General features: G+C 40.9%; 1 protein-coding gene across 1 annotated transcript in view; it reads right to left on the bottom strand.

The window, feature by feature from the left end:
* LOC126356305 (serine/threonine-protein kinase RIO1-like) overlaps positions 1–25,261 on the bottom strand; it is a 101,977-nt gene that overhangs the window by 75,248 nt on the left and 1,468 nt on the right. The window contains exons 3-4 of the mRNA XM_050007252.1: positions 2,803–3,019; positions 2,248–2,496 (exon numbers count right to left, since the gene is read on the bottom strand). Coding sequence (XP_049863209.1) covers positions 2,248–2,496; positions 2,803–3,019 — 466 coding nt within the window. The remainder of the gene's footprint in view (positions 1–2,247; positions 2,497–2,802; positions 3,020–25,261) is intronic.

A 25,261-nucleotide genomic window follows, 5' to 3' on the forward strand; every position in this document is an offset into this window, starting at 1 on the left:
AGAGAGAGAGAGAGAGAGAGAGAGAGAGAGAGAGAGAGAGAGATCTGTTTTTGACAAAGGCCTTGTTGGCCGAATGCTTTTGTGACAGTCTTTTTGTTGTCCCTATCAGACTTGAGATTTCCTCTATATCTTGACTAAATCACCTTACTAAAGCAATGTGTGTCTAATCAAAGTGCAGTCAAAATTTATTTCACTTACTGATATACCAGTAGTAAAAATTCCCTCTGAATTTTTTTTTATCAAAACTATTAGATCTTCACAGATGAGTTATCACATTTGGCAACTGTGTCTGGTCCTCAGCATCTGTTTCTGCTGGTCACTTAATTGTTGCAAAGTATTCCATGGAAAATGTCTAGCATAAACAGAGTGAACACTATATGGCATAGTGTCAATATAATCACAGATACATCACTTCATTTGAGATATGTGACTCAATGTAAGAAGACATTAAGCACAGCAAAATTGATTAACAAGGAATTAAACTAAAGTACATCCCAAATTTTCTGTTCTGGAAGCTCTGCAAGACAGAAGACTGCAATGAATATAAATTCGCAACAAATGTTGCAGATGTATATCTTTTCATAATAGGGAAGAAGAAGAAGAAGAAGAAGAAGAATTTGTTAGCCAGTGAGGTAAGAACTGGCTGCTAATTTTTCATGTAAGAGACGAGTGTTTAACTACACTGCTAAGGGGAGGGGAGGAGTTCTATATTTGAACACTCCCTCATTAATGCAGTGATGCCTAAGGGGCAGAGTTTGTCATAGGAAGGAGGCACTGCAAACTGCATATCAAAAGTCCATCATGGAAAAAACAATTCACTAACTTACAGTCAATACTTTGAAAACGTTTTACATTTTGTTGGGATAGAAATTTGAGTGGTCAATTTGATTAGTACGTAAATACTTTGATGGCACATGGTATGACAATGCATTCACTTGCTTGACTAAAAATGTGATTAAGGACTTAATAGCCAAGTGTTGTTATGATTTAGCAGCAAGTTACTTTGGCAACCCATCCCAAGCACAACTGGGGCCATGACATTTCGTTCAAAAGAGTGCACCCAAGTATATCTCAGGCTGTGATGTTCACAATGCGTAAGCCCCCTATTGTTCGAAAATTGAACTGGATCCATATGAGAAGAATGTATGGATGCCTTGCAACCTATCCCTTGACAGTTACCGCCATCTACTGTGTCGACTGACTGAGCTACTGTGTGCTTGCACTGTCCCAAGATTTGTGCTTGTAATAATTGGATTTTTTTAAAGTTCTTCTACATATGTGACATATTTGTTGAGTGACCACGAAATTTTGGGAACTCTAAAGAAAAAACTGAATGGCACAATGCTGAAAGAGATGGCAACAGTCTGAAGTAAATGGTGAAGGACTCTTCCAGGAAAGCACAAAATGGCTCAAGAAACTATTCTTAGTGCAACTATCAGTAACTGGCTTGTATGACAACACTTTCCTGATAATATTCTTGCAGCTGAGATGAAACTGCATCCAACACAGGTTTGCGCAATTTGTTGGAAGAAGACCACACGATATATTGGCAAAGCAAGCGTGAAACAAAGAAGCTGATATTTCCCTGACTAGAACACACTTCTGTGCAAGCCAGAAAGTCTCTGACTTTTCATTGTTGTGGCAGAAGTAACTGTTGGTCTCTTGTGTTTGAGTCATCATCAGATGCCAGAACTAAAGGTACTAAAGGCCCACAGGTAGGGCAAAGGTCTCACCATCCTCATCATTGCTTGACGTTTCATTACGTTCTGATACATTTCCATCAAAGCTGAGTGGCTTCTGAAGCTGTCAATTATCTGCTTTATCATCAAACTATACTGGCACTCCAGACAGAACATATACAGTTGATTTTTTTAGAATCGTGTCAGTGAAGCAATCTGAAAGGCACTGCTCATCACGCACCCATGAAAATATTACATCATAGCTAATATTTGATGCTGCTTTTGACATTATTGTAGACTGTGTACAGTTGCTGATGGATTATAATGCTTACTTGTTACACTAATGGTTGTGATACACAAAATGTTCAAATTGTTTGTAATTCAATTTTAGGTCTTAATGTTCAAACTGTAAAAATTAATTTACAGCCACACATTTCAATTTTAGTTAGGCAAAACATTAACCCCTCAACCTAATTTACAATACGAAGTCAATAATAATAATTATCAAGATAATACAACGACATTAGCATCTGAACAAAGGCCAGGCAAATTTTGTTTTCCCACATACCTGAATTCTCCAGTAACATATTTATCCCTGTCTTTAAATACAAGTATTGAGGTTTTATAAATCTTGATCGCATAATCCTTCCCAGATTTTGAGGTAGCATGATACACATTAGCTTCTTTGCCAGTAGAAATACAGCCATTTATTTCAGAAATGACTTCTCTACTAAGCAGCTTGAAAAGTATCATCCGTGTTCTGGGATCCATAACCTGCTCTGCTGTTGCTCTGTCATGTTTATCTTTGGTACGTATCCTTTAAAACAAAAATGATGATTGATGATTACCAGTGAGTGAGTATACTATTCTACAAAAACTGCCTAATTGCAATAACTGTCACGAAAGTTCTAAAATGAAAAATTTCCTTTTTATATAGAAATTATGTACCTATACACTATACAGGGGCAGCATAAAATTGGTAACCAACTAATTTTACATCACACTAGCAATTGTGTTACTATCGATTAAGTTACTCAATGGAACCGGAAATTTCAGCATCAATATTTCAAAACACTATTTGGAACATACAAAATGCTTCAAGACATTAATTATAAGCACTAACCTGTCAGAATCCAGTTTTCTACTGCTTTCTATTAAATGATTTAAAGCATGTGATGGTAGTGCTGGTCCTTCATATCTATCAACATTTATTTTATTTAAAAATTTGTTGAACAGTTTATCCTGTGGTTGATAATCAACTGTTTTTCCTCCTGCATTTACTTCATAATTGGAATCTAGGTAAGTATTGGCTGAGTGTTCTTTATTCTTCTGATTACATGCTGGAAATTGAATTTACAATTATTAAACATATCTAAATATACAACTGACTGCCATTATCTAGGTGTTTTTTGTAACTGAACACCTGCTTTGAAATACATAAAACTCAAATATAAGATTCAGACTTCACTATTTTTTAAATCAATTTAACAAAGCTCAAAACAAATTTATATATATATGTATATATATAAAATAGAGGGAAACATTCCACATGGGGAAAAATATATCTAAGAACAAAGAAGATGTGACTTAACAAACTAAAGCACTGGCAGGTTGATAGAAACACAAACACACACACAAAATTCAAGCTTTCGCAACCAACGGTTGCTTCATCAGGAAAGAGGGAAAGACGAAAGGATGTGGGTTTTAAGGGAGAGGGTAAGGAGTCATTCCAATCCCAGGAGTGGAAAGACTTACCCTAGGGGTAAAGGAGGACATGTATACACTCGCATACACACACATATCCATCCGCACATACACAGACACAAGCAGACATTTGTGAAGGCAAAGAATTTGGGCCAAACTCTCTGCCTTCACAAATGTCTGCGAGTGTATACCTGTCCTCCTTTCCCCCCTAAGGTAAGTCTTTCCGTTCCCGGGATTGGAATGACTCCTTACCCTCTCCCTTAAGACCCACATCCTTTCGTCTTTCCCTCTCCTTCCCTCTTTCCTGATGAAGCAACCTTTGGTTGCTAAAGCTTGAATTTTGTGAGTGTGTGTTTGTGTTTCTATCAACCTGCCAGCGCTTTCGTTTGGTAAGTCACACCTTCTTTGTTACACGAAAGCCTTGGTATGTCGATAGACACACAAAAAAACGCAAATGCGCGTGCGTGAGTGTATAACTGTCCGTTTTTCACCTTAAGGTAAGTCTTTCCGCTCCCGGGATTGGAATGAGTCCTTACCCTCTTCCTTAAAACCCACATCCTTTCTTCTTTCCCTTTCCTTCCCTCTTTCCTGGTGAAGCAACCATTGGGAGTAGGATTAAGGTTTTTCAAGAAAGACTTAGAGGCAAGGCTGGAGTTGAGAAATTCCTGGAAGGTTTGGAGAGGGTGGTTTTGAGGAAGAGGAGGTGGGTCCCGCTGAGAATTTTGTTATAAATTACCGCTAGTGATAGTGAATACATTGTACAACACTCACAATCAATGGTATACTTGGTAAAGGCCTGTGGGGAGAGAGGACAATTCTAGCGGGCTTACATCATGGTCAGGCAGATTAAGGAATACAACAGTGGATTATAAGACACACCCAAGAGTATATATAGACTGATCACTATTTAGAAAAGATGAAGAGTAAACTGAGTGAAGACAGATCAGCTTGCAAAGATATAGGATATTTAGGTACAATACTGAGGAATGAGGTGGTGTGTTTAAAGCTATCTAAGACAGCAGACACTGCTATACTAATAGCACAGCAGCCAGTTATTTTGAAGAGGAATGGACACATCTAAAAAGGCCAATCACAAAAGTTGGAAGACAAACATCGGTCTGGGGTAGTCGGCAGGGAGGAGGGGAGAATGGTTGTCAGGAGTGACTCAGCATACAGAAAAGTTAAAATAATCATCAGTGAAGCAATGGCATCAACATCTTAAGTGCAATGGGAATTTCCATCTATACATTAACTATAGATAATGGTGAGAGTGTATAGGTGGAAAGAGTGCACGTAATGCCTTTATTAGAGGGAAGAACCATCTCATGGCATGATGGAAAAAGACATGGAAGTTGATATGGAAGACATATGGGATCCAGTATTAGTGTCACAAGCTTAACAGAGCTGAGCTTTCGAAGACTTATGACCAAATAAGATGGAAGGAAAAGATTCCTAAAATTATTGCCACTGAGGGGTGGGAGGGGGGGGGGGGAGTTTGATGGCAGTGTGACTACTATTCAAATTAGTTTGCAGGTTCTATGAATCTGGAGATCTATAATTAGACTAATGACAAGTATGTTACCTAAGAGTGAGCACAGTCACAAATCAGCTTAACAGCTCATGCACCCAAGTTGCTGATAAGAATAGAGTCTCTTACATAATGATCAGTTCGACTGACAATGTAAGATGTCACAAGATGTTAAAAATTCTCACCTGTGCAGTTCAGACAAGCTGGTGTTGGTATGATAGATCCAGATGGCATAGGGAGGGAAGCAGTCATTGAACTGAAACACACTGTGTTGGGCAGTATGCCCTGCATCTTGGTGGTCCTGCTATCTCTTTACCATAAACTCTTTGATGCTGACCCCCACTTCGAAGATGGCTATATCAGCACCTCCATCCACATCAGACCTACCAGCCACTAGCAATACATCCACTTCAACAGCTGCCACCTGTTCTGCACCAGTATGATGTTTCCATAAATCCTAGCCATCAAGGACTGTCATGTCTGTAGTGACATGCAGTCCATTTGCAAATATACAAATGGCCTCACCAAGGCTTTTGTAGACTGAAATTGCTCTCCGAATCTTGTATGAAACAAATTTCTCTTGCCTTGCCTCTCCAGCTACTTACCACCTCCCACACTCCTACCACCTGACGACAAAGGAGCACTCCCCTCGTGACTCAGTACCATCCAGGACTGGAGCAACTAAATCACATTCTCTGCCAGGGTTTCCTCTCGTCATGTCCTGAAATGAGGAATATCGTACTCATTACCCCTTCCACAGCGATTTTCTGCTGGCCACTGAACCTATGTAATATCTTTGTCCATTCCTGCAACACCTTGTCTCATGGCTCATACCCCTGCAACAGATTTCGATGCACGACTTTTCCCACACATCCTACCACCACCACCACCACCACCACCACCACCACCACCACCACGGTCACAGGAATCATTTTTTCCATCAAAGGCACGGCTACCCACAAAAACATTCATGTGATCTACAATTAAGCTGCAACCAATGTGCTGCTTTCTATGTTGGCATGAACACCAACAAGCTGTCTGTCCACATGAATGGCCACTGACAAACTGAGGCCAAGAGACAGCTGGACCATGTAGTTGCTCAACACAATGTGCTTCACATCAATGACCGATTCACAGGCTGCGCCATCTGGATCCATCCTACCAACACTAGCTTTTCTGAATTGCACAGGTGGGAACTCTTCATTCGATATAATCTATGTTCCAGTAACCTCCCTGTCCTCAACCTTCACCAGTCTCAGTCCTATATTACACCAACACATCCTCTTCTCACCTATCCCGGCTCTTCCCCCTCAGCCCCCCCCTCCCCCACATCAAACCACCCAATTGCATTTAACAGTCTTACCCTGTCCCCACCACGTGTGGTATCAATATTTGATACCACACTTGTTAGGGGCTGCAGTTATCGACTGTGGTCCGTACTAGTACCACTGAACCCAGGAATCGTGACTAGCACTGCTCCGTGGCTTGTAACAAGTCTCCAGCGTGCGCTCGGTGACTCTTGCTTGGGACGTCAGGTAGAAAAGTAGTATAGCCTTCAGCTGATTGGAAGCAACCTCTAACAAGGCATTTAGTTAAAGTATGGCCTATGTGATGGCTCTACAGCTCTCTGTTTGTAATTATATTCTTCCTGACTATGAAGAATCCTGTAACACCAGTTAAGTACAATATATTATTTTTTACAAATGACCTCTAATTATTTTAGTCGTTTTAGACCCAGACCTTGCAGCCATCTCCTTACTGACTTCACTGACAAAGCTGCTGTATATGCAAAGAAGAGATTTGTATGTTTCTATTTAGCACTGGCCACCAGTCATTCACAATGGCGACGATTCATTCATTGTCGTCATAACACCATGTTCATGCTTGCTCCCACAGGCAGCGTTACACCCACCCCCAGTCCTACCTGTTATCCAACCCCTCACTATCCCAGCTTCCTCCTAACCCTCAATACCCACAGACTGCTTCTCCTATCAGGCACAACTGCTCGCAGTCCAACCTGAGTGGCAAGAGATGCATGTCATGTGTGCGAGTTGCGCTTACATGTGTGTGTGTGTGTGTGTGTTTTTCCTCCTCTAAATATAGGTTTTTGTCTGAAAGCTCAAGCTGTAAAGCTGACTTTTTTGTTGTACTTGTTTGTAACTAAAAAACTCCTCTATATGGTGAGTAGTAATCTATACTTTTCACAATATTGTAATAATTTGGAAACAGCTTTCCTCATAAACTAATCATAAAGGATGAACAGTCACGTAAAAATCATTGAGTACTACAGGGATTAAAGTCTCTCATGAAAGAAAAAAGGAAACAGACCTGTTGGCAAGAACACGTAAAGATCCTGTAATAGTTGCACAGTATAAAAAATACTGAAAATTATGAAGAACAGTTATTAAGAATCCAGAAATATTTATTTAATGTCAGAAATTGGTAATTCTGACAATGATTTCACAGGAAGGCTGTAAATCATCAGTCACACGTACTTCCCTTTCTGAAGTTAAGAAAATTATAGAGTCTGTCAAAAGCAGCTCATGTGGATTTTTATGGTATTTCCAACAGAACATTAAGACTTGTTACCATACAATAAGCACGGCCTTTCCTGAAATACAGGACACATCTGTCTCACAGTATTTTTCGAAAGATATTAAAATACGCCATTGTTAAATACCTCAATAAAAGAGTTGATAGGTGAGATCTCTGTAATTACTGACCTGTTTCACTACTGAAATTTCCCAAATCTTTTGAGAACGTGGTGTGTTCTAGAATAGGATCTCACTTCAGCAATAATAATTTTTAGTAAAATCACACTTTGCATTTCAGAAGAATTGCTCAGCTGAGAAACGCCATTCACACACACACACACACACACACACACACACACACACACACACACACACACACACACACACACACACACACCAAATTTTACAAGTATCAAATAAATAAATAAATAAATTCTGTGACCTCTCTAAGGCATATAATAGGGTGAGTCACAAAATTCTCCTAAATAAACTGAGGTTTTATGGCACTGATGGTATGGCCAGCCAACGTAGTCAAGTCAACAAAGAAAAATTAAGGGAAAAAAAACTTGTGTAGTCGCAATATTGTACAGCAATAATGGAAAGTGTAATGAATAACTTACTAAAAATCCTGATCAGTGGGATGTGAGCATGGGAGGAGGGTGTTAAAAAGTAAATTTTTACCTTTTGTCTCGATTATCTTTAAGACTGTGGCTTCCCAGTACTAAAATTACATTAAAATCCTACAAAAAAGTTCCTATCCATTTTTTCTATAGATCTAATAGTTTCTGTGTTGCAAGATATGGAAAAATAGCAGATTATTAAAAATAGTGATTTACTTAAGGGTGTTTCAACAAAATTATAGCAAACCTTCCACAGCTCGCTTTATGAGTCAATTTTTCTTTTTCACAAAGTGTGTTAACACTACGTTGAATACAGATACAAATTATTAACAACATTAATGCAAGAAATGTGTAAGGGCAGACTCAACATAAATCTGCACAGAGGAAGTTGATTCTTTGTCACCCTCTATGGCAACTGTAGTGTTCTTCCGAGAAATACACCTTCCTCCACCAAGAGTACTCCTCGCTTTTCTGTTTACAAACAGACTATAACTCCCCAGCATTACCTCTCAACTTCTCTCACATGAGCAGACAGAGTAACATCACTGAGCTTGAATTTATATAATGGAATTAGGCTAAACGATCGGGGCCAAAGGCACTCACGGTGGAGCTTACCTACTGCTCACAGGCTGGCAACGCAGCAGCTTTGTGAACCCAATGGGGTGATACTTTCAAACAACTAATGAGAGGGGAGAACATAGTCAATGAATTTCTAGGATCAAAATTGAAACCATTGTCTTATTTGCCATTTCTTAAGTGTGTTAATGAGTTTACAATGGTATTCTGTGATTATGTCAGCAAGTGGTACGAAGTGGAGTGTTTTAACAGATTTAGTTCCACATGGCGATATCGCCCATTGGTATGTGCATCAAGGACTCACTGCGGAGATTTGGAAGGGTATTAAATGTGTGAGTGAAGTAGTTCTTAAAGAGTCTAGCCATTGTGTTGATGGAGTTGTTTGGAAGTGTAGCAGAAGCAGCCACTTCTAGAAGTGTTGTATTAGAAAGAACTACTGGTTTTAAGCTACTAATTAGTATGGTTTTGCAGTCCACATACTTATGGGTTTATGAATACAATCCCAGAACACAATTCGAGAATTTGATTTGGCGAAGCAAACTGGGATCGACTGGTGACATTTCTGTACATAGGTGTGCAAGGAGACAGGACTGACAGAATGACAGATTGCTGAGACTGATGAATCACAGTTCTGAATGAAGTAGTTTGGCAAGCAAACAAGACGATGGGTGTTTGGCATATAACAGTGAAATACATAGAAGTGTTCCTTTCCTGCTGTGTCAATGCGCTCAAAAACAGTTCTTCTGAAACTTATTAAAGAAAATATTTTGCTAAGGGGGGGCAACCTTTACTTCTAACTGTTTCTCAACATACAAATGTTTGAAAAATGAAGGCTTCTGACACCTTCAGGTGAATCAAAGTAATTTTCAAAGATCGTGAAACAGGTACCCACACAAATACTATTGAAGACACATGAGCTGCCATCAAGCGGTCCCTCCATGGCATGAAACACTGTAAAAAATTTTTTGGCAGCTCTTTGAGTATGTGGAGGAAAGAGGAACAGTAAGAGCCAGATAAGCTTTTATGTTTTTGTTGGTAGCTGCACTAGTCTACAACCCATACAAATAAAATCTGCTGTACTTTCAGTTTTTGCTTTCATCTTATTTGCAGACCTCAACTAAGAAGTACAACAACATTTGTTAGTCCTCCTCCTCCTCCTCCTCCACAGAAATCCCCCTCGACGTAATTATAAAACACTGATCCACCTACTTTTTTAATTAAACACTTTCCTCTACCTCCTCCCATGATTTAATTAAAAACATTGATCCATCTACCCCCCCCCCCCCCCCCCCACCACCACCATTGATTTACTTCAGAAATATTGACCCACTTACCTTCTCCCATGACTTAATTAAAAACATTGATCTACTTACTCAGTGTGCCCAAGCAGATCAAATGCTTGGGAACACACAGCAGAGGAATACTCCACTGTTTTTTTCTTTCCGATTACATCACAGTTTGCAATGCAGTCCTCGCAATACACTTATAATCTCATTACAGCAGTGTTTCAATTTCTCTTCTAAATGTATTCAAAACACATCATCTGCATGCTACTCTCTTCCTGGCTGTGGAGCACAAACAGCTGACACATCATCTTTGTTCCCATCACACCTTGCGGCACACACTAACAATATTCCTGTGTGAAACACACAAGTATACCACTGGCCCTATTGGCTTCCTCTGTAACAGTTTAGGTCACCTAGATGTTATGGGACTTCAGGTATTCCCACACAAATCAAGCAATGCATTACAGAGATTACTGTTTTAGATTTGAACATGATAAGTCTTGTTCCACCGGACATATTGACACCCACCTTGCAAGGTATACTGTGGAGGCAAGTGCAGCCGACTAAACTGCCACCATTTCCTGATTTGAAGAGATTTATGCAGCCTACAGATAACAATTAATAGTGAGAGAAGTGCAGCAGCTGTCTGGTTATTCATTAAATGACCACCAGGTGTCTACAACATTGTTACATGGCTTTACAATATGCTCTCAATGTCTGGCAGCAGCAAGAGGCTGCATTTACTAATCCAATTCCTTTCCCACCAACACTACACAGGTCACTGACAGCATCAGACTTAACAAATTAATCACTTCTCTGCCACTGTTTATAGGAAAATATTTTATATAAAACCTCACTTAACAACTGCAAGTATGCAATTACTTCATAAACTGAAAATAGCTCAACTATATAAACAAACATTTAGTGCAATTACTTTGTCTATTCACATGAGAAAAGCGGACAGGAAAAGCTGGAGAGGTATATTCAGCCTTTAATCTGAAAAGCAAGTAGCGTTCATGGCGGTGGAAGCTGTCTTTCCTCAAAGAAAGCTACAGTTGATGTACAAGATGATTAAGAATTAAGTTCCCTTGTAGCAATGTAGAGCAGTGTGCTGTGATTTACATATACTCTGTCCATATGCTTTTCTTGTGTCAGTATTATAGGTCCAGTTAGCAGCTCTTACCTGTATTCACTGTAGTGTTCACACTTCATGTTGAAAATAAACACCCCACCCCCCTTCGAGAGGGTACGGACCCTTGGTAACCACTGATTCACACGGCAAGCTGAGGAAGCATCAATATAACTTTGTGAAATACCCAGTAATGGCTTTCTGTGATGTAGTGGGGTATGTTTCTATCTTTCCCCTAGTTGCAAACATAGCCTAGCATATGCTCTCTGGCCATTCCTTCCCAGCCATTTTGCACTTTCTGCCTTCCTCTTTCTTTTTAGATGCTTGTGTTGCCTTTTGCCTATTAATTTGATGGATTTTTATATTTTCTCCTTTCATCAGTTAATATGTCGTGTAAAGCCCAAGGATTTCTACTAGGCCGTTTTGTCTTGTTCTAGGGTGCAAAAACAACTGGAGTCATACACGCCCAAGTCGAAACTATAGAACACAAAGACAGAGAGGAGTTAAAAGACAACTATGCGTATATCTCAATTGCTGTAAGAGAAGACAGATAAAAACAGGGATGCTGAGAAAGGGCTACAAAAGACACCATACAGAATCAGAGATCAATAACTAAAAATTAAATGGTCTTTACCATATTGCTATGATGGGTAAAAAGTAAAACGTGGTCGACAGTCTGCACGTTGTTTGCTAAAACAGCCAATAACTCAGATGGCAAACCCAAGCAGGAACATAAATGGTTAAGAATGGGCATTCCGTCAGAAAATGATGGATAGTTAAAACTTGGGTGCAACGTGTACAAAGTGGTGGGGGAGCGACACTTAAATGACTATGGCTAAAGAGGCAGTGACCAATACGCAACTTAGTTAAAATGACCTTCTCCCGGTGGGAGGACCGAGAGGAGGCCATCCAAGCCGCTGGGAGAGGCTTAATAATCCAGAGCTTATTCCCATAAAGCGAGGACCAATGGCAGTGCTGTAGTGACACTACCTCCTGACAGACAGCAACACCGAGATCATTGGAGGGAATATAGGAACTATTGGGCTGACATACTAGGACTGAAGCCTTGGCAGGAGCGTCGTTTCCTGGCAGACCGATATGATAAGGAACCCACATAAACATCACAATGGCTCTACTAAGAGTGAGCAAGTGACAGTTTTTCTGGACTTGCTGCACTAAGGGATGGGGTGTGTACAGTGCATGTAGATTTTGAAGGGCGCTGCACAGTCTGAGCAGATGAGACAATTGACAAGAGTGTCGCGGGTGTACTGCATGGCCAGTTACAGGGTGAAGAGCTTGACTGTAAATACTGAGCTGGGTGCCAGAAGTTGATATTGAAAAACTTTGGTCCCAACAATGAAGGCGCACCCGACACCATGGTCAGTTCAAGAACCATCACTGTACACAAAAGTACTATCACAAAGTTCCATGCGAATGTCATGAAACTGAAGGCGGCAGAGCAAGGCTGGAGTAGTGTCCTTAGGAAGCAAATGAAGGCCAAGGTTAACACAGGCATCTTTTCGAAGCCAAGGTGGAGAAGAGGGATGTGCCCTATACTGGCAATCAAAGGAATCATCGAAGGAGGCAGCAGCATAGGAAGGGTGGCTACCCATGGCAGACAAACGGCATGTATACTGGCTGCGGAGAAAGTCATGGTGATAGGACAGTAGTAGTTTAGGAGCTTCAGCATACAGACTCTCAATCGGGCTAGTGTAAAGGGTGCCAGTGCCCAAACACATGCCACAATGGTGAATAGTGTTGAGGCGGTGTAAGAGGGACAGATGTGCAGATGCATAAACAAAGCACCCATAGTCTAGTTTCGAATGGATAAAGGACCAGAACAAATGGAGGAGGTTGGTTTGTTCCGCACCCCAGCAAATACCTTTGAGGACACGTAGGACATTGAGAGACCGCGTACAGTGGGCTGTCAGTTACGACACATGGGACGACCAAGAGTGTCTCCTATATAGCATGAGCGACACGAATTTCAGTTTCAACAAATGGAAGAACAACAGGCCCAAGATGTAAAGATGGGAGAAATAAATTGTGTCACAAGGGATTCATACAGATGGTTTTGTCAGTGGAAGCCATTATCGATGCTCCAGGAGTAAAGACGATCAAAACATCACTCAACACACCACTCAGTGAAGCAGGTCTGTGGAGAACTGCAATAGATGGAAATATCATCAACAAGAAGGGAGCTGGAAATGTCCAGTGGCGAACAGGCCATTTATAGGATTAATGGCGACACAGCAAAGAATGCTATGAAGACTGAACCTTGAGGCACACCAGTTTCCTGGATAGGACTTCTCCAAAATGCATGGTCACAGCCTGAGATTTCCACAGAGAAACATTCAAGACATAGGTGGACAAAGTAATGAGATGAGCAACTGCAAAACGGTGCACTCGAAATCCAAACTGTGCAGTTGTTAGTAAATTACAAGACTTCAGCCACCATACCAGCTGGGCACAAATTATATGCTCCATCATCTTGTAAACACAGCTGAGAGATAGGGCAGTAGCTGGAAGGAAGGTATTTGTCCTTAGTGGGCTGAGCTATGGGTATGACAGTGGCTTTACACCTACATCCGGGAATTGTGCTCTCTGTGCAGATGTGGTTGTATGTATTAAGCAAAAAGTGCTTGCTCACATGAGAAAGGTGCTACAACATCTGAATGTGGACAACGTCCGTCCCTAGTGTGGAGGATCAGCATGAATCGAGAGCATGATCTAGCTCCCTCACAGTAAAGGCGGCATAGTAGCAATCAATTCTGAGACAAGAAAGATATCACCCAAACCTCTTCCGCTCGTTTCCAATGGAGGAAGGCAAGGTGATAGTGGAAAGAGCTCGAAATTTCTGCAAAATGGCGGCCCTAGGTGTTAGAATAGCAATAGGATCAATGATGATGTGGTCTGCTAGTGTCAGGCTGGAAACTGGTGAATGGATCTTGGTCCCAGAGATCTGTCAGAAGCTGGCCTACATGACAGAGGAAGTGGTGGAACTGTTAAAAGAACTAGTGAATGAAATCCAGCTAGTTTTTTTGCTATCCTAAAGACTGCGACGACACTTTGTGTGCATCTGTTTATAATGAAAGCAGTTTGCCACCACAAGATGACAGTTAAAAACATGGAGAGCAAGTCTTCATGCGCGAATTGCATCGTGGCATGCCTCAGTCCACCAAGGGACTGGAGACAGCCTGATAAAAAGTAATGCGTGAGGAATCTAACGTTCTGCAGGAGTTCTCCACCTGGTCATCACAACTGGGAAAATCTTGTTCTTCGGATGTCGCCAGAGAGGAGTAAAGCCACCAGTCAGCCTTAGTAAGCAGCCATTTGGGTATGCACACAGGTGGGGTACTAGTCAGAAAATGGATAGCATATGGGAAATGGTCGCTCGAGTAGGTGTTAGAATGAACGGACCACTCAAGACGATGGGCAAGATGGAGAGGGCAGAAGGATAGATCCAAATGGGAACAGGTGTACAAGGAGTCAGAAAGGAATGTGACTGCTCAAGTGTAAAGGTAGAAGAGGTTGAGTTGATTAAGAATATCAGTCAAGAGGACACCTCTCTGACAGGTTCTGGGAGATTCCCACAGTGGATGATGCGCACTGAAGACACTGAGTAGCAAAAACGTGTGTGTGTGTGTGGGGGGGGGGGGTGGGGGGTGGAGGGGTTGGGGGGGGGGGGGGGGGGGGTAGATGCCCAATAAGCTGAAGGAAGTCTGCCCTGGTGGCACTGAATGACGGAGGGACATAAATGGTACACACGGAAAAAAATCAGTTGAGGAAGGGAAAGGCCAACTGCAACCAACAGCTTGAAGATGAGTAGTCAGGGAGATAGGTTCACCAGGAATGTCATCCTGCACGAGCAGCACGACGCCCCCCTGAGATGGCACGATAAACTCAGAGAAGGTCAAAATGAACTGGGAAGAAATGTGAAAGCACAAAGTGGACATGAGGATGCAATTTTATTTCCTGAAGGCAGGGTACAAGGGGATGCAGTGATATTAAAAGCAGCCATAAATCCTCTTTGTGGGACTGAAGGCCGTGAACATTCCACTGAACGACAGTCATGAGGAGGAAGTAATGTAGGAGTGGCACCTTGGAAGTTGCTGAGTGACAGCCTGCAAAGACTCGCTGCTACAGGGCACTGAAGCAGGAGGATACTGCTCCGTGAGGTCCACAGAAGCATCAGCACGCTTGTGCTGTCGGTCTGTGGAGTCCAATGCAGAGAAAAGTTCGGTGGTGTGCAACGGCGACATGGAGAATAGCCAGGCTAAAGAATCCCGTGGCAACACCATCGAAGAGGGTCTTCCTCAAGCATTTCCGGTTAGCTGACAGACTCAGATGTTGATTAGTGGAGGGATATAGTAAGTCTTCACAGGAGTACTCCTCCTGTCCTTTCTGGGCTACTGGTTGCGTAGCTGGTGGCTTCACCCTTTGAGTTGAGAGTTTGATGGTGTGTTGCACGGCAAGACGAAGGGATGGTGATGCTACCTAGACACTGGGCAATTTTACAACTGCAGAGCTGAATTTGAGGTTGGATGTCTGCATGACCATGTCCTTTATGGAGCAAGAGGTAGCAAGAACAGAACTATAAGTGCCAGACAGGAGAATGCAGGGTTTGTGACCAGTCAATAACTTGCAAGTGACTGGGTTAGGCACTTTTTCCTTTACCCAGATCTCCTGCACAGCCCGCTCAACAAGATACATGGGACAATCCTGAGAGGATGCAGCATGGCCAACATTGCAGTTGATACAGTGGGCAGGAGAAGGCAGACAATCACCCTCATGCATATCCCTACAACAGGTTACAGATTTGGTTGGGTGCCGACAAGACGTTCTAGTGTGGTTGAAACAATGACACTGGTAGCACCACATCAGGTTCAGAAGTTACAGTCCAACTGTGATAATTTCATAGCCTGCTTTGATCTTGGACGGAAGGTGAGAAAAGAAAGACTGCGGGTGGGCACTAAGGAGGAATCTACTCTTTTCATCACGTGATGGGAGGCAATGACAACTTGATCAGAGAGGTATGATTGGAGTTTGGCCTCTTTCAGACCATCTAGCAGCCTAATGTAAGTAACACCATGGGAAGAATCAGAGTTCTATGGGCCTCGACACAAACAGCATAGTCGTGGAGAAGTGAGGTGGCAAGCAGCTGTTGTGCTTGAGAATCAGAAATAGTCTCCAAAATCATAGTGCCATTCTGTAAACGAGAACAGGATTCCATCAAAACCTTTCTGAACAATAAACGCATTTACATGAAGGACTGACTGTCTTCAGTATGTGAAACAACAAAGAATCATGGTGCAGCTGGAAGAGGTCTTTGAATCGTTAACCTCAGTCCATTTACGTTTTGTACACATTGATTGTGAAGATGATTCGCTCACTGCGAGAATATCCCCATGGATGCCAGCATCTCCGATGGTGTGCTCCTTCCAACTGGAAGCCCCCTTCAAAACTGAGTGCACCTGCCTTAGGTAACTGTTCACATCTCAGGTCACACATCTCCAACATCTGACAGAGAGACCAATTGGCAATTTGGAAAGGCAGCAACTCAGCCAATCACCTCTCCCTGGGCCTGGCCTGTACAGAGGGTATGTGCAAACCCTACCTATCGACACGGGCCTGGCAATTACATGTTACCAAGTCAGCTGTTCAAGTGTTAGATGCTTGGCCAGCCGTCAGGAATGCACAGCAAAGAAGGAAAAGAGGAACCTCAAATGCCGAAGTGGAGAAATGAGGGGAAAAGGGAAACAAAGAAAGGTGAAAGGGAATGAAAAACAATGGTGAGACTGTTCTTATGTCAGCAAAGGACAATGCAGAACATTCCCAGTAACACCCCAGACATGTTCCCAAGGGAGGGGAAAAAGAATAGCAAGAGGATAGACAAGCAGGATGGAAGGGAAAAGATATTGCAAACGCATAAACCCACCAAAGAGTGGCGAGTCCCCTGGGGGACGCCGTGTCTTTACCTATTTGATCCTCTGCTATCCTCCCTGTTTCACTTCTCAAAGATACCCATTTGCCTTAGTTTTATTCCTTTGTATTGTTGCAATAAATTGCTGATTTTCAACTTATCTACATCCTATCTCCTTAATTTCCTATTTTTTTCAATTTCTTCAGTTTTAATCTACAGCACATAACCAATAAATTATGGTCAGAGTCTGCAAATGTTTTTTAATTTAAAATAATAATAATAATAATAATAATAATAATAATAATAATAATAATAATAATATCATTGTCTCCTTCCCCACCATCTTTCTGTGTTCACTGTGGGCCAGTCTTTGCCTCTTTTTTCCAATAAACTCCTCTCTTGGTCTTCCTCTTGGTCATTTCCTTTACATCTCCATTTCATATATTTTCTTGGGAATCCCTCGTTTTACATTCTCTTTAAGTGTGCATTATCATACTAGCCATGTGTGTTCACTGTGAACCTTTCACACTTGAGAACTAGGCGAATAGTTACATATCTCAGTTTCTTCCGATATAACCATTTTCTTACTCTTATGAAGAAGATGATTTAATATGTTCAAAGCTGAGTTTATCTGTCTAACCTAGTGTCCAACATCCATAAATGTTTTCCAAATGTAGAGCTATTACCCTTCATCTCACTTAATTTGATGTGTTCCTTAACACTGTCTTTGAAAGTGTGACCAGTTTGCCTTACGTACTTAAAGATCATGAATCACATTTTACCTCACATTCACCAGATCTAATAGTGAAAGGTTTGTTATGTGGAAAAGATCTTGAGAGACTACAACGTTTCAAATGATTGCATAATAACAAGACAATAACTGATGCCATATTTTAAACTGCAAAACATTCCCAGGTGGAGATGTGGCCTCTGACCATATTTACTGGTTATGAACAACAGATAAAACTGAAAAAATTGGGAAAATGTAGGAAATTATGGAGATGGAAACAGTATAAATTCAAAGAACATGAAATCAATGAGAGTTTCGAAGGAGCGTAAGACAATTTATGAAACAAGTGAAAGGAATACAATAAAAGACGAATTAGCAGCTCAGAGATTAAACAATGAAGGCAGCAGAAAGCCAAATGGACTAAATCAGGGCCTAGTAGAAATCCTTGGATAGAATGGAAGATAGTGAAATAAACTGACAAAAGGTGTAAATATAAAAATGCAGGGAACAAAGCAGGTGAAAGGGGATGCAGATTCCTAAAAAATGAGTTTGACAGGAAGTGCTAAAAGTCTAAGCATGAATGGTTAGAGGAGAAATGGAAGGACACAGAAGCACGCATGAATGGGGGAAGTATAGATGCCATCTAAGACACCCAATAGGAAAAGAGAAACAGCTGTACGAATACCATGACATCAGTTAGCAAGTCAATACTAAGAACTTAAGAGAAAGCTGAAACGTGGAAGGAACATACTGAATGGCTATACAATGGAAATGGAGAGGCAAGAGGAAACACATGTATACGAGGTGTGGCATAAATATCTTTTCACCCTAATTCTAATCTATCATAGATCCCACAAACAAAAAACCGTGCCCAGTTCTTTGATAAAAGCACAGGTCACACCTGTCTACAAGAAGGGCAGCAGAAATTATCCACAAAACTTCTGTCCAATATCCTTGACATTGATTTGTTGTATAATCTAGAACACATTATGAGCTCAAACATAATGAGGTATCTTCAACAGAATGACCTCCTCAATGCCATCCAGTATGGTGTCCAGAAACATTGATCATGTGATACCCAACTCGCACTTCTCTCATATGACATACTGAAAGCTTTAGACCACAGCAGTCCAACAGATGCACTATTTCTCAGTTTCTGAAAAGCAAGTGACTCAGAATCACACCAACACTTATTACCAAAAGTACGATCATATGGAGTATCAAGTGAAATTTGTGACTGGCTGGAGGACGTTTGGAAGGGAGAATGCAGCATATTATCCTGGATGTAGAGTCGTCGTAAGATGAAGTAACTTTGGGTGTGCCCCAGGGTAGTGTGTTAGGACCCTTGCTGTTCGTGCTGTAAATTAATGACCTTGCAGACTATATTAGTAGTAACATCAGGCTTTTTGCTGATGATGAAATTATCTATAATGAAGCACTATCTGAAAGAAGCTGCATAAATATTCAGTCAAATCTCAACAACATTTCAAAGTGGTGCAGAGATTGACAACTTGCTTTAAATGTTCGGAAATGTAAAATTGTGCACTTCACAAAACAAAAAACCATAATACTCCATAACTACAATATCAATGAGTCATAGCCGGAATGTCCGCCTTGACAGCTGAGTGGTCAGCGTGGCAGAATGCCATGTAAAGGAGCCCAGGTTTGATTTCTGGCTGGGTCGGAGATTTTCTTCACTCAGGGATTGGGTTTTGTGTTGTCTTTGTCATCATATCATTCCCATCGGCACGCAAGTCACCGAAGTGACATCACCTAAAAGGCTAGCACCAGGTGACCACTCTACCCGATGGGAGGCCATAGCCATACAACATTTCATACTTTGAACTGGCCAACTTATACAAATATCTGTGTATAACATTTTGTAGGGATACGAAATGGAATGATCACACAGGCTCAGACGTGGGTGAAGCAGGTGGTGGACTTCAGTTTACTAGTAGAACAATGGGGAAGTGCAGCCAATCTACAAAGGAGAGTGCTTACAAATTACTGATGTGACCAGTCCTAGAACTTTACTCAGAGTGTGTGGAACTCGTACTAAATACAACTAACAGGAGATATTGAACTTACACAAAAAAGGGCAGCACAAATTGTCACAGGTTTGTTTAATTCATGGGGGTGTGTCACAGAGATACTGAAGGAACTGAACTGGAAGACTTTTGAAGATAGACAAATTATTCAGAGAAAGTCCATTATCAATGTTTCAAGAATCAGCTTTAAATGATGTCTCAAAGAAAATACATACTGCTTACATCGGGATTGCAAGGATAAGATTATAATAATTACCCCCCCCCCCCCCCCCCCCCCCACACACACACACAGACAGACAGAGAGGAAATGTGTGAACAAAATATTTCCTGTTTCCTGTGAGATGGTGGCAAAGTGCATCACGTGAGATATAATAGACCTCTCTGGTGCTATTGCACATTATGAGTTTGTGAGTGTAATATAATGTTACTTTGGTTTTGTGTTCGATTTATTTTACCTGGAAGTTCACATATAGTTAGTGGCACTAAACGTCTTTTACTCACTACTACTTATGCAACTGTGTCGACTCCAATAGGTTATGGGCTCAGTGATGCATTTGGAGTAAGTATATCCATAATATAGTAGTAAGAAAGTATTGAAAAAGTTCCTAGTGGTGCACTTGCGTGAAGTACGAATTATCCTTACAAGACAACTCTTTTTTTTATTATTCTTCAGTATTATTCTTTATGTTAAGAAAGATCAAAGTTACCATTAAAATGAACATGGTACAAATTCCACAGATTGAAAGACTTACGGGTCACCAAAATTATGCAACATGGAAATTTGCAGTAAAAGCATATTAACGTTTGGACGACTTACGGGATATGGTGATGGGACAATGAAATCCACACATCAGAATTATTCAAGTAAGGATAGGGAAGCAAAATCAAATTTGATATTACTGGTTGACTAAGTGCATTAAGTTCACATTGAAAAAGCTGCGACAGCCAAAGTAGTCTAGGAGAGATTACGAAGTGCATTTGAGGATGGAAGTCTTACAGGGAAAGTAGGATTATTAGGCGAGTTAATTACCACTCAGCTAAACAAATGCAAGAGTGTAGACGAATATGTCAAAAAATAATAGCCACGTCAAACTGACAGAAACATTGTGTTTGAGATCGCTGACGAATGGATAGGAACACTACTGTTGGCAGGACTGCCTGAAAGGTGAGCACCTCTTATTATGGGGCTGGAAAGCTCAGGTAAACTGATCACAGGGAAAGTGTTAAAGTGAAAATCCTATAGGATGTGGAGAGTACTTCAAGCTGTCATGTATTTGAGAAGGAAACTGCGTCTGCGTCTGCTCCTGCTCTCTCTCTCTCTCTCTCTCTCTCTCTCTCTCTCTCTCTCTCTCTCTCTCTCTCTAATAAACCACCACCACCACCACCACCACCACCACCACCAACAACAACAACAACAAAAGGAAGAAATCAGTGAGATGCTATAGATGTCAGGAGGCACATATTCCATTTCAGTGCAGAGAAAAAGTAAACCCAAGGTCAGATATGCAGCAAAACAGGTATGTTGCTCATAGCTCAGAGAGAGAGAGAGAGAGAGAGAGAGAGAGAGAGAGAGAGAGAGAGAGAGAGACCAATAATAAAGACAAGGTACACTCATGTTTTTATTCTTTTGGAGATGTGGGTAATCGTCAACGGGAATGGGTTTTACACTCAGGTGCATCTGTGCATATTGTTAAACACAAATCTCTTCTTTATGGCGGTAAAGATAAGACTCATATGGGAATATTTACTGTTGATGGCATCAACCTCCAATGTCATTTGGCTGGGAAACTAGACCTACATGTAACTGTAAATGAGAATGCAATGTGGTTACAGCACATGATATTCATTATGTAAAAAATGTTGCGACTAACCTACTGACTGTAGGAGAAATTGTCAAGAAGGGAAATGCACTCAATTTCAACATGCACGGAGCAAGAGTAATCAATGAAAATGGTGAAGTTATAACAGAAGCAAGTAACAAAAGGGGTATTTTTAAGTTTGATACCATTGACAGTAAAAAGAAAAGTTAAGCTACTGATTATACTCAGTGGAAGGTTTTTTATGGCACCGCAGGCTTGGACACCTAAATAGAAAGAGTGTCTTCAATGACGAATATGGTAAAGGGAATACAGAATTATAGTGTATCGAAGGACCCTTCTGAGATATGCATAAAAGGAAAACAAGTGAGGCTACCTTTTAAAAGTAAGGCTATCTTTTAAGACTAGTAAAAGTAAATCTGCAGATGTCTTACAGTTAATCCATACGGATGTATATGGCCCAATTGAGTGCATATCATCCATAGGTGGGAGTCGTTATTTTCTTACATTTACTGATGATTATTCACAACATACTCATGTTTATTTTCTTATTTCCAAAGACTAAGTGAGTGACACTTTTGAGGAATATCATAATATGGTCGAAAGCACTGCATTATCAGGCAACATGGGGCCCACTGGGACCATCCAACTGCCATGTCATCCACAGCTGAGGATGCGGATAGGGGGGGGGGGGGGGGGGTGCGAGTGGTCAGCATACCGCTCTCCCAGTCGTTATGATGGTTTCCTTTAACTGGGGCCACTGCTATTTGGTCGAGTAGCTCCTCAATGGGCATCATGAGACTGAGGGCACCCCGAAAATTTGCAACAGCGCATGGCAGCCCGGATCGTCACCCAGCCAGGTGCCGGCCACACCCGACAGTGTTTAACTTCGGTGATCTGACGGGAACCGATGTATCCACTGCGGCAAGGATATGTTAACCAGAAATTGAAGACACTTTGGCAAAAATGGGACTCAAACCTCAATCTACCATAAGGTAAAGCCTATCTCAAAATGGGGTTGCTCAGAGGGCTAATACGACCATTGTCGAAAAAGCACAGAGCATGATAACTGATGCTGGATTATCGAAAGATTTTTAGGCAGGGGCAGTATCACCAGCTGTATATTTGAACAACAGATCACCTACAAAAGCATTAAGGAATAGAACCCCCAATGAGATATGGCTAGGGAGGAAATCTGACCTAAGCAATACAAGGATTTATGAATGTGATGCAATGGCACACATTCCAAAACAGCTGAAAGGAAAATGGGACCCAAAAGCTAAAAAGAATATTTTGTAGGCTATTGTGAGAAAAAGGATGCCAATTAATGGCTTTATTGGATAAAAGCATAGTTACAAGCAGAGATGTAGTATTCTTTGAAAATAGAAAGGACTCTGAAGAGGGCAAGACTACTAAGTTAAATGCACCTAGTCCCAAGAGCGAAACCTTATGTGCAGGAAGGGAAACTGATGAACAGGAAGAGGACAGTCAAATGCAAATTGAGACTATTTATGATAACAATGAGTTGAGGACAAACAAAATGAAGAGAACAATGTAAGGCATTCTTCTCGTGTACCAAAAATGAAAGAATATCCAGATATTGAGATGTATGCTGCCCCGACTTTTAATGATGAGCCAACAACAGCAGAAGAAGAAATGAGGAGCCTGAACTCTCAAGAATGGAAATAAGCAATGAAGAGGGAATTGGAATCTTTATCTCAGAACGAAAACTTTGAATAGGTAAATAAGCCAGCGGATAAGACATTATAGGCAAGATGGGTATTCCTTTGAGGAGCCCCAAAAATTTATCACCAAGATATAAAGCACAACTTGTAATAAAAAAAGGATATCCGTAAAAACAAGGGGTAGACTACAAAGAAACTTTTTTTACCTGTACTCAAGTATGCCTCACTGAGATGTCTTTTAGCCTTGGCAGAATGGATGTAAAAACAGCATATTTAAATGGGAAACTGGAGGTGGAGATATATGTCATTCCACCAAGAGAAGTCATGAAAACCAGATAGAAAAGGGAAAAGATTTGGCACTTGCAGAAAAGTATTTATGGACTTAAACAGAGTGAACATTGCTGGAATTGATGTCTGCATAAACTAATAAATATGAATATGAAGCAATCTAAGGCAGATCCCAGTATATATTATAAATGGGGAAAAGAATGAACAATAATAATGGCAATATGGGTGGACGACTTCTTTATCCTGGCTGAAAATGAAAGCCAAATGAGAATTTTTAAGAAACAGCAACAAACCATGTTTAAGGTGCATGATTTGGGGGAAGTTAAACGTTATTTAGGTATGCAGATCACTAAGGATGAAGAGAGACAAGAACTGAGCATAAATCAATACTGAAACACAGAAAAAAACCTTAAAGAAATTTGGCAAGAGTGACTGCAAACCCACAACTACTCCAATGGAAGTAGGAGTGAAATTAAATATAAGTGAGATAGATGTGGAATGTGATAAGAATGTTCCATATTTAGAAGCAGTAGGAAGACTGTTATATTTGTCTCAAACTTCATGACCCGACATGGCTTTTGCCACCAACAGAGTGAGCAGATATTGCAGAGACCCAAAGGAAAAACAATGGAAAGCTGTGAAAAGGCCACGAAATAAGACACCATAGAGAAGGTAATGGAAAATTAGAAGGCTGCAGTGTTGCAGACTGGGGGACTGAATTGGGAAATAGGCACTCCACTACTGGCTGCTGCTTTAAATTAATGGAGGGCCTCATTTCATGACCTTGTCAAAACCAAAAAACTGTTGCAATGAGTACCGTAGAGGCTGAGAATATGGCGCTATCTTACACCACACAGAAAGCATTGTGGCTAAGAACATTAATATATGAAACATAACCCAATAACAATCTTATGTGACAATAAAGGAGACATTAACCAAGCTAAAAATGATTTCACTAGTGCTAGGACAAAATATATTGATATAAGGCACCATTTTATTCCGGATCACACAAAACGACAGAGCACTGCAATGGACCACCTGAGCACAGACGACATGTTGCCTGACCTTCGGACAAAACACTTGGGAAAGAGAAGTTTGAAAATATTGTGGGGCTATTTGGTTTATCTTGTGAAGGCAAACCACAAAATATATGTTCAAAGGGGGTGCTGGGGTTGTGTGAACAACATATTTTGTGTGAGATGGCGGCAAAGTGGATCACGTGAAATATGAGAGACCTCCCTGGTGCTATTGTACACTGAGTTTGTGTGTGTAATACAATGTTCCTTGGTTGTTGTATCCAATGTATTTTACCTGGAAGTGCAAATATAGTTACTGGCACTCTGTGCCGACTAAAACACAAACACAAACACAAACACAAACACAGAGAGAGAGAGAGAGAGAGAGAGAGAGAGAGAGAGAGAGAGAGAGAGAGAGAGAGAGAGAAGAAGAAGAATGTATATGTAGACATAGATGAAGATTCATTTAAATGCCTTAATTAGTTGCCTGACCTAAACACTTTAATTTGTATTTGACGTTAACACATTAATCTTTCCTCTACTTTTGATATCAATTATTTTGCCACCCGAACAACAATCTCCTCAATTACTACTAGTGACATTTCCTAATCAACTTACCTTGGCACTGTATGATTTAATTATACTTTATTGTATATATCTGGCAAAACTGCATTAGAGTTACAAGGCTATAGCGAATA

The sequence above is a fragment of the Schistocerca gregaria genome, chromosome 3, assembly GCF_023897955.1.
Source record: "Schistocerca gregaria isolate iqSchGreg1 chromosome 3, iqSchGreg1.2, whole genome shotgun sequence".
NCBI classification, from domain to species: Eukaryota; Metazoa; Arthropoda; class Insecta; order Orthoptera; family Acrididae; genus Schistocerca; species Schistocerca gregaria.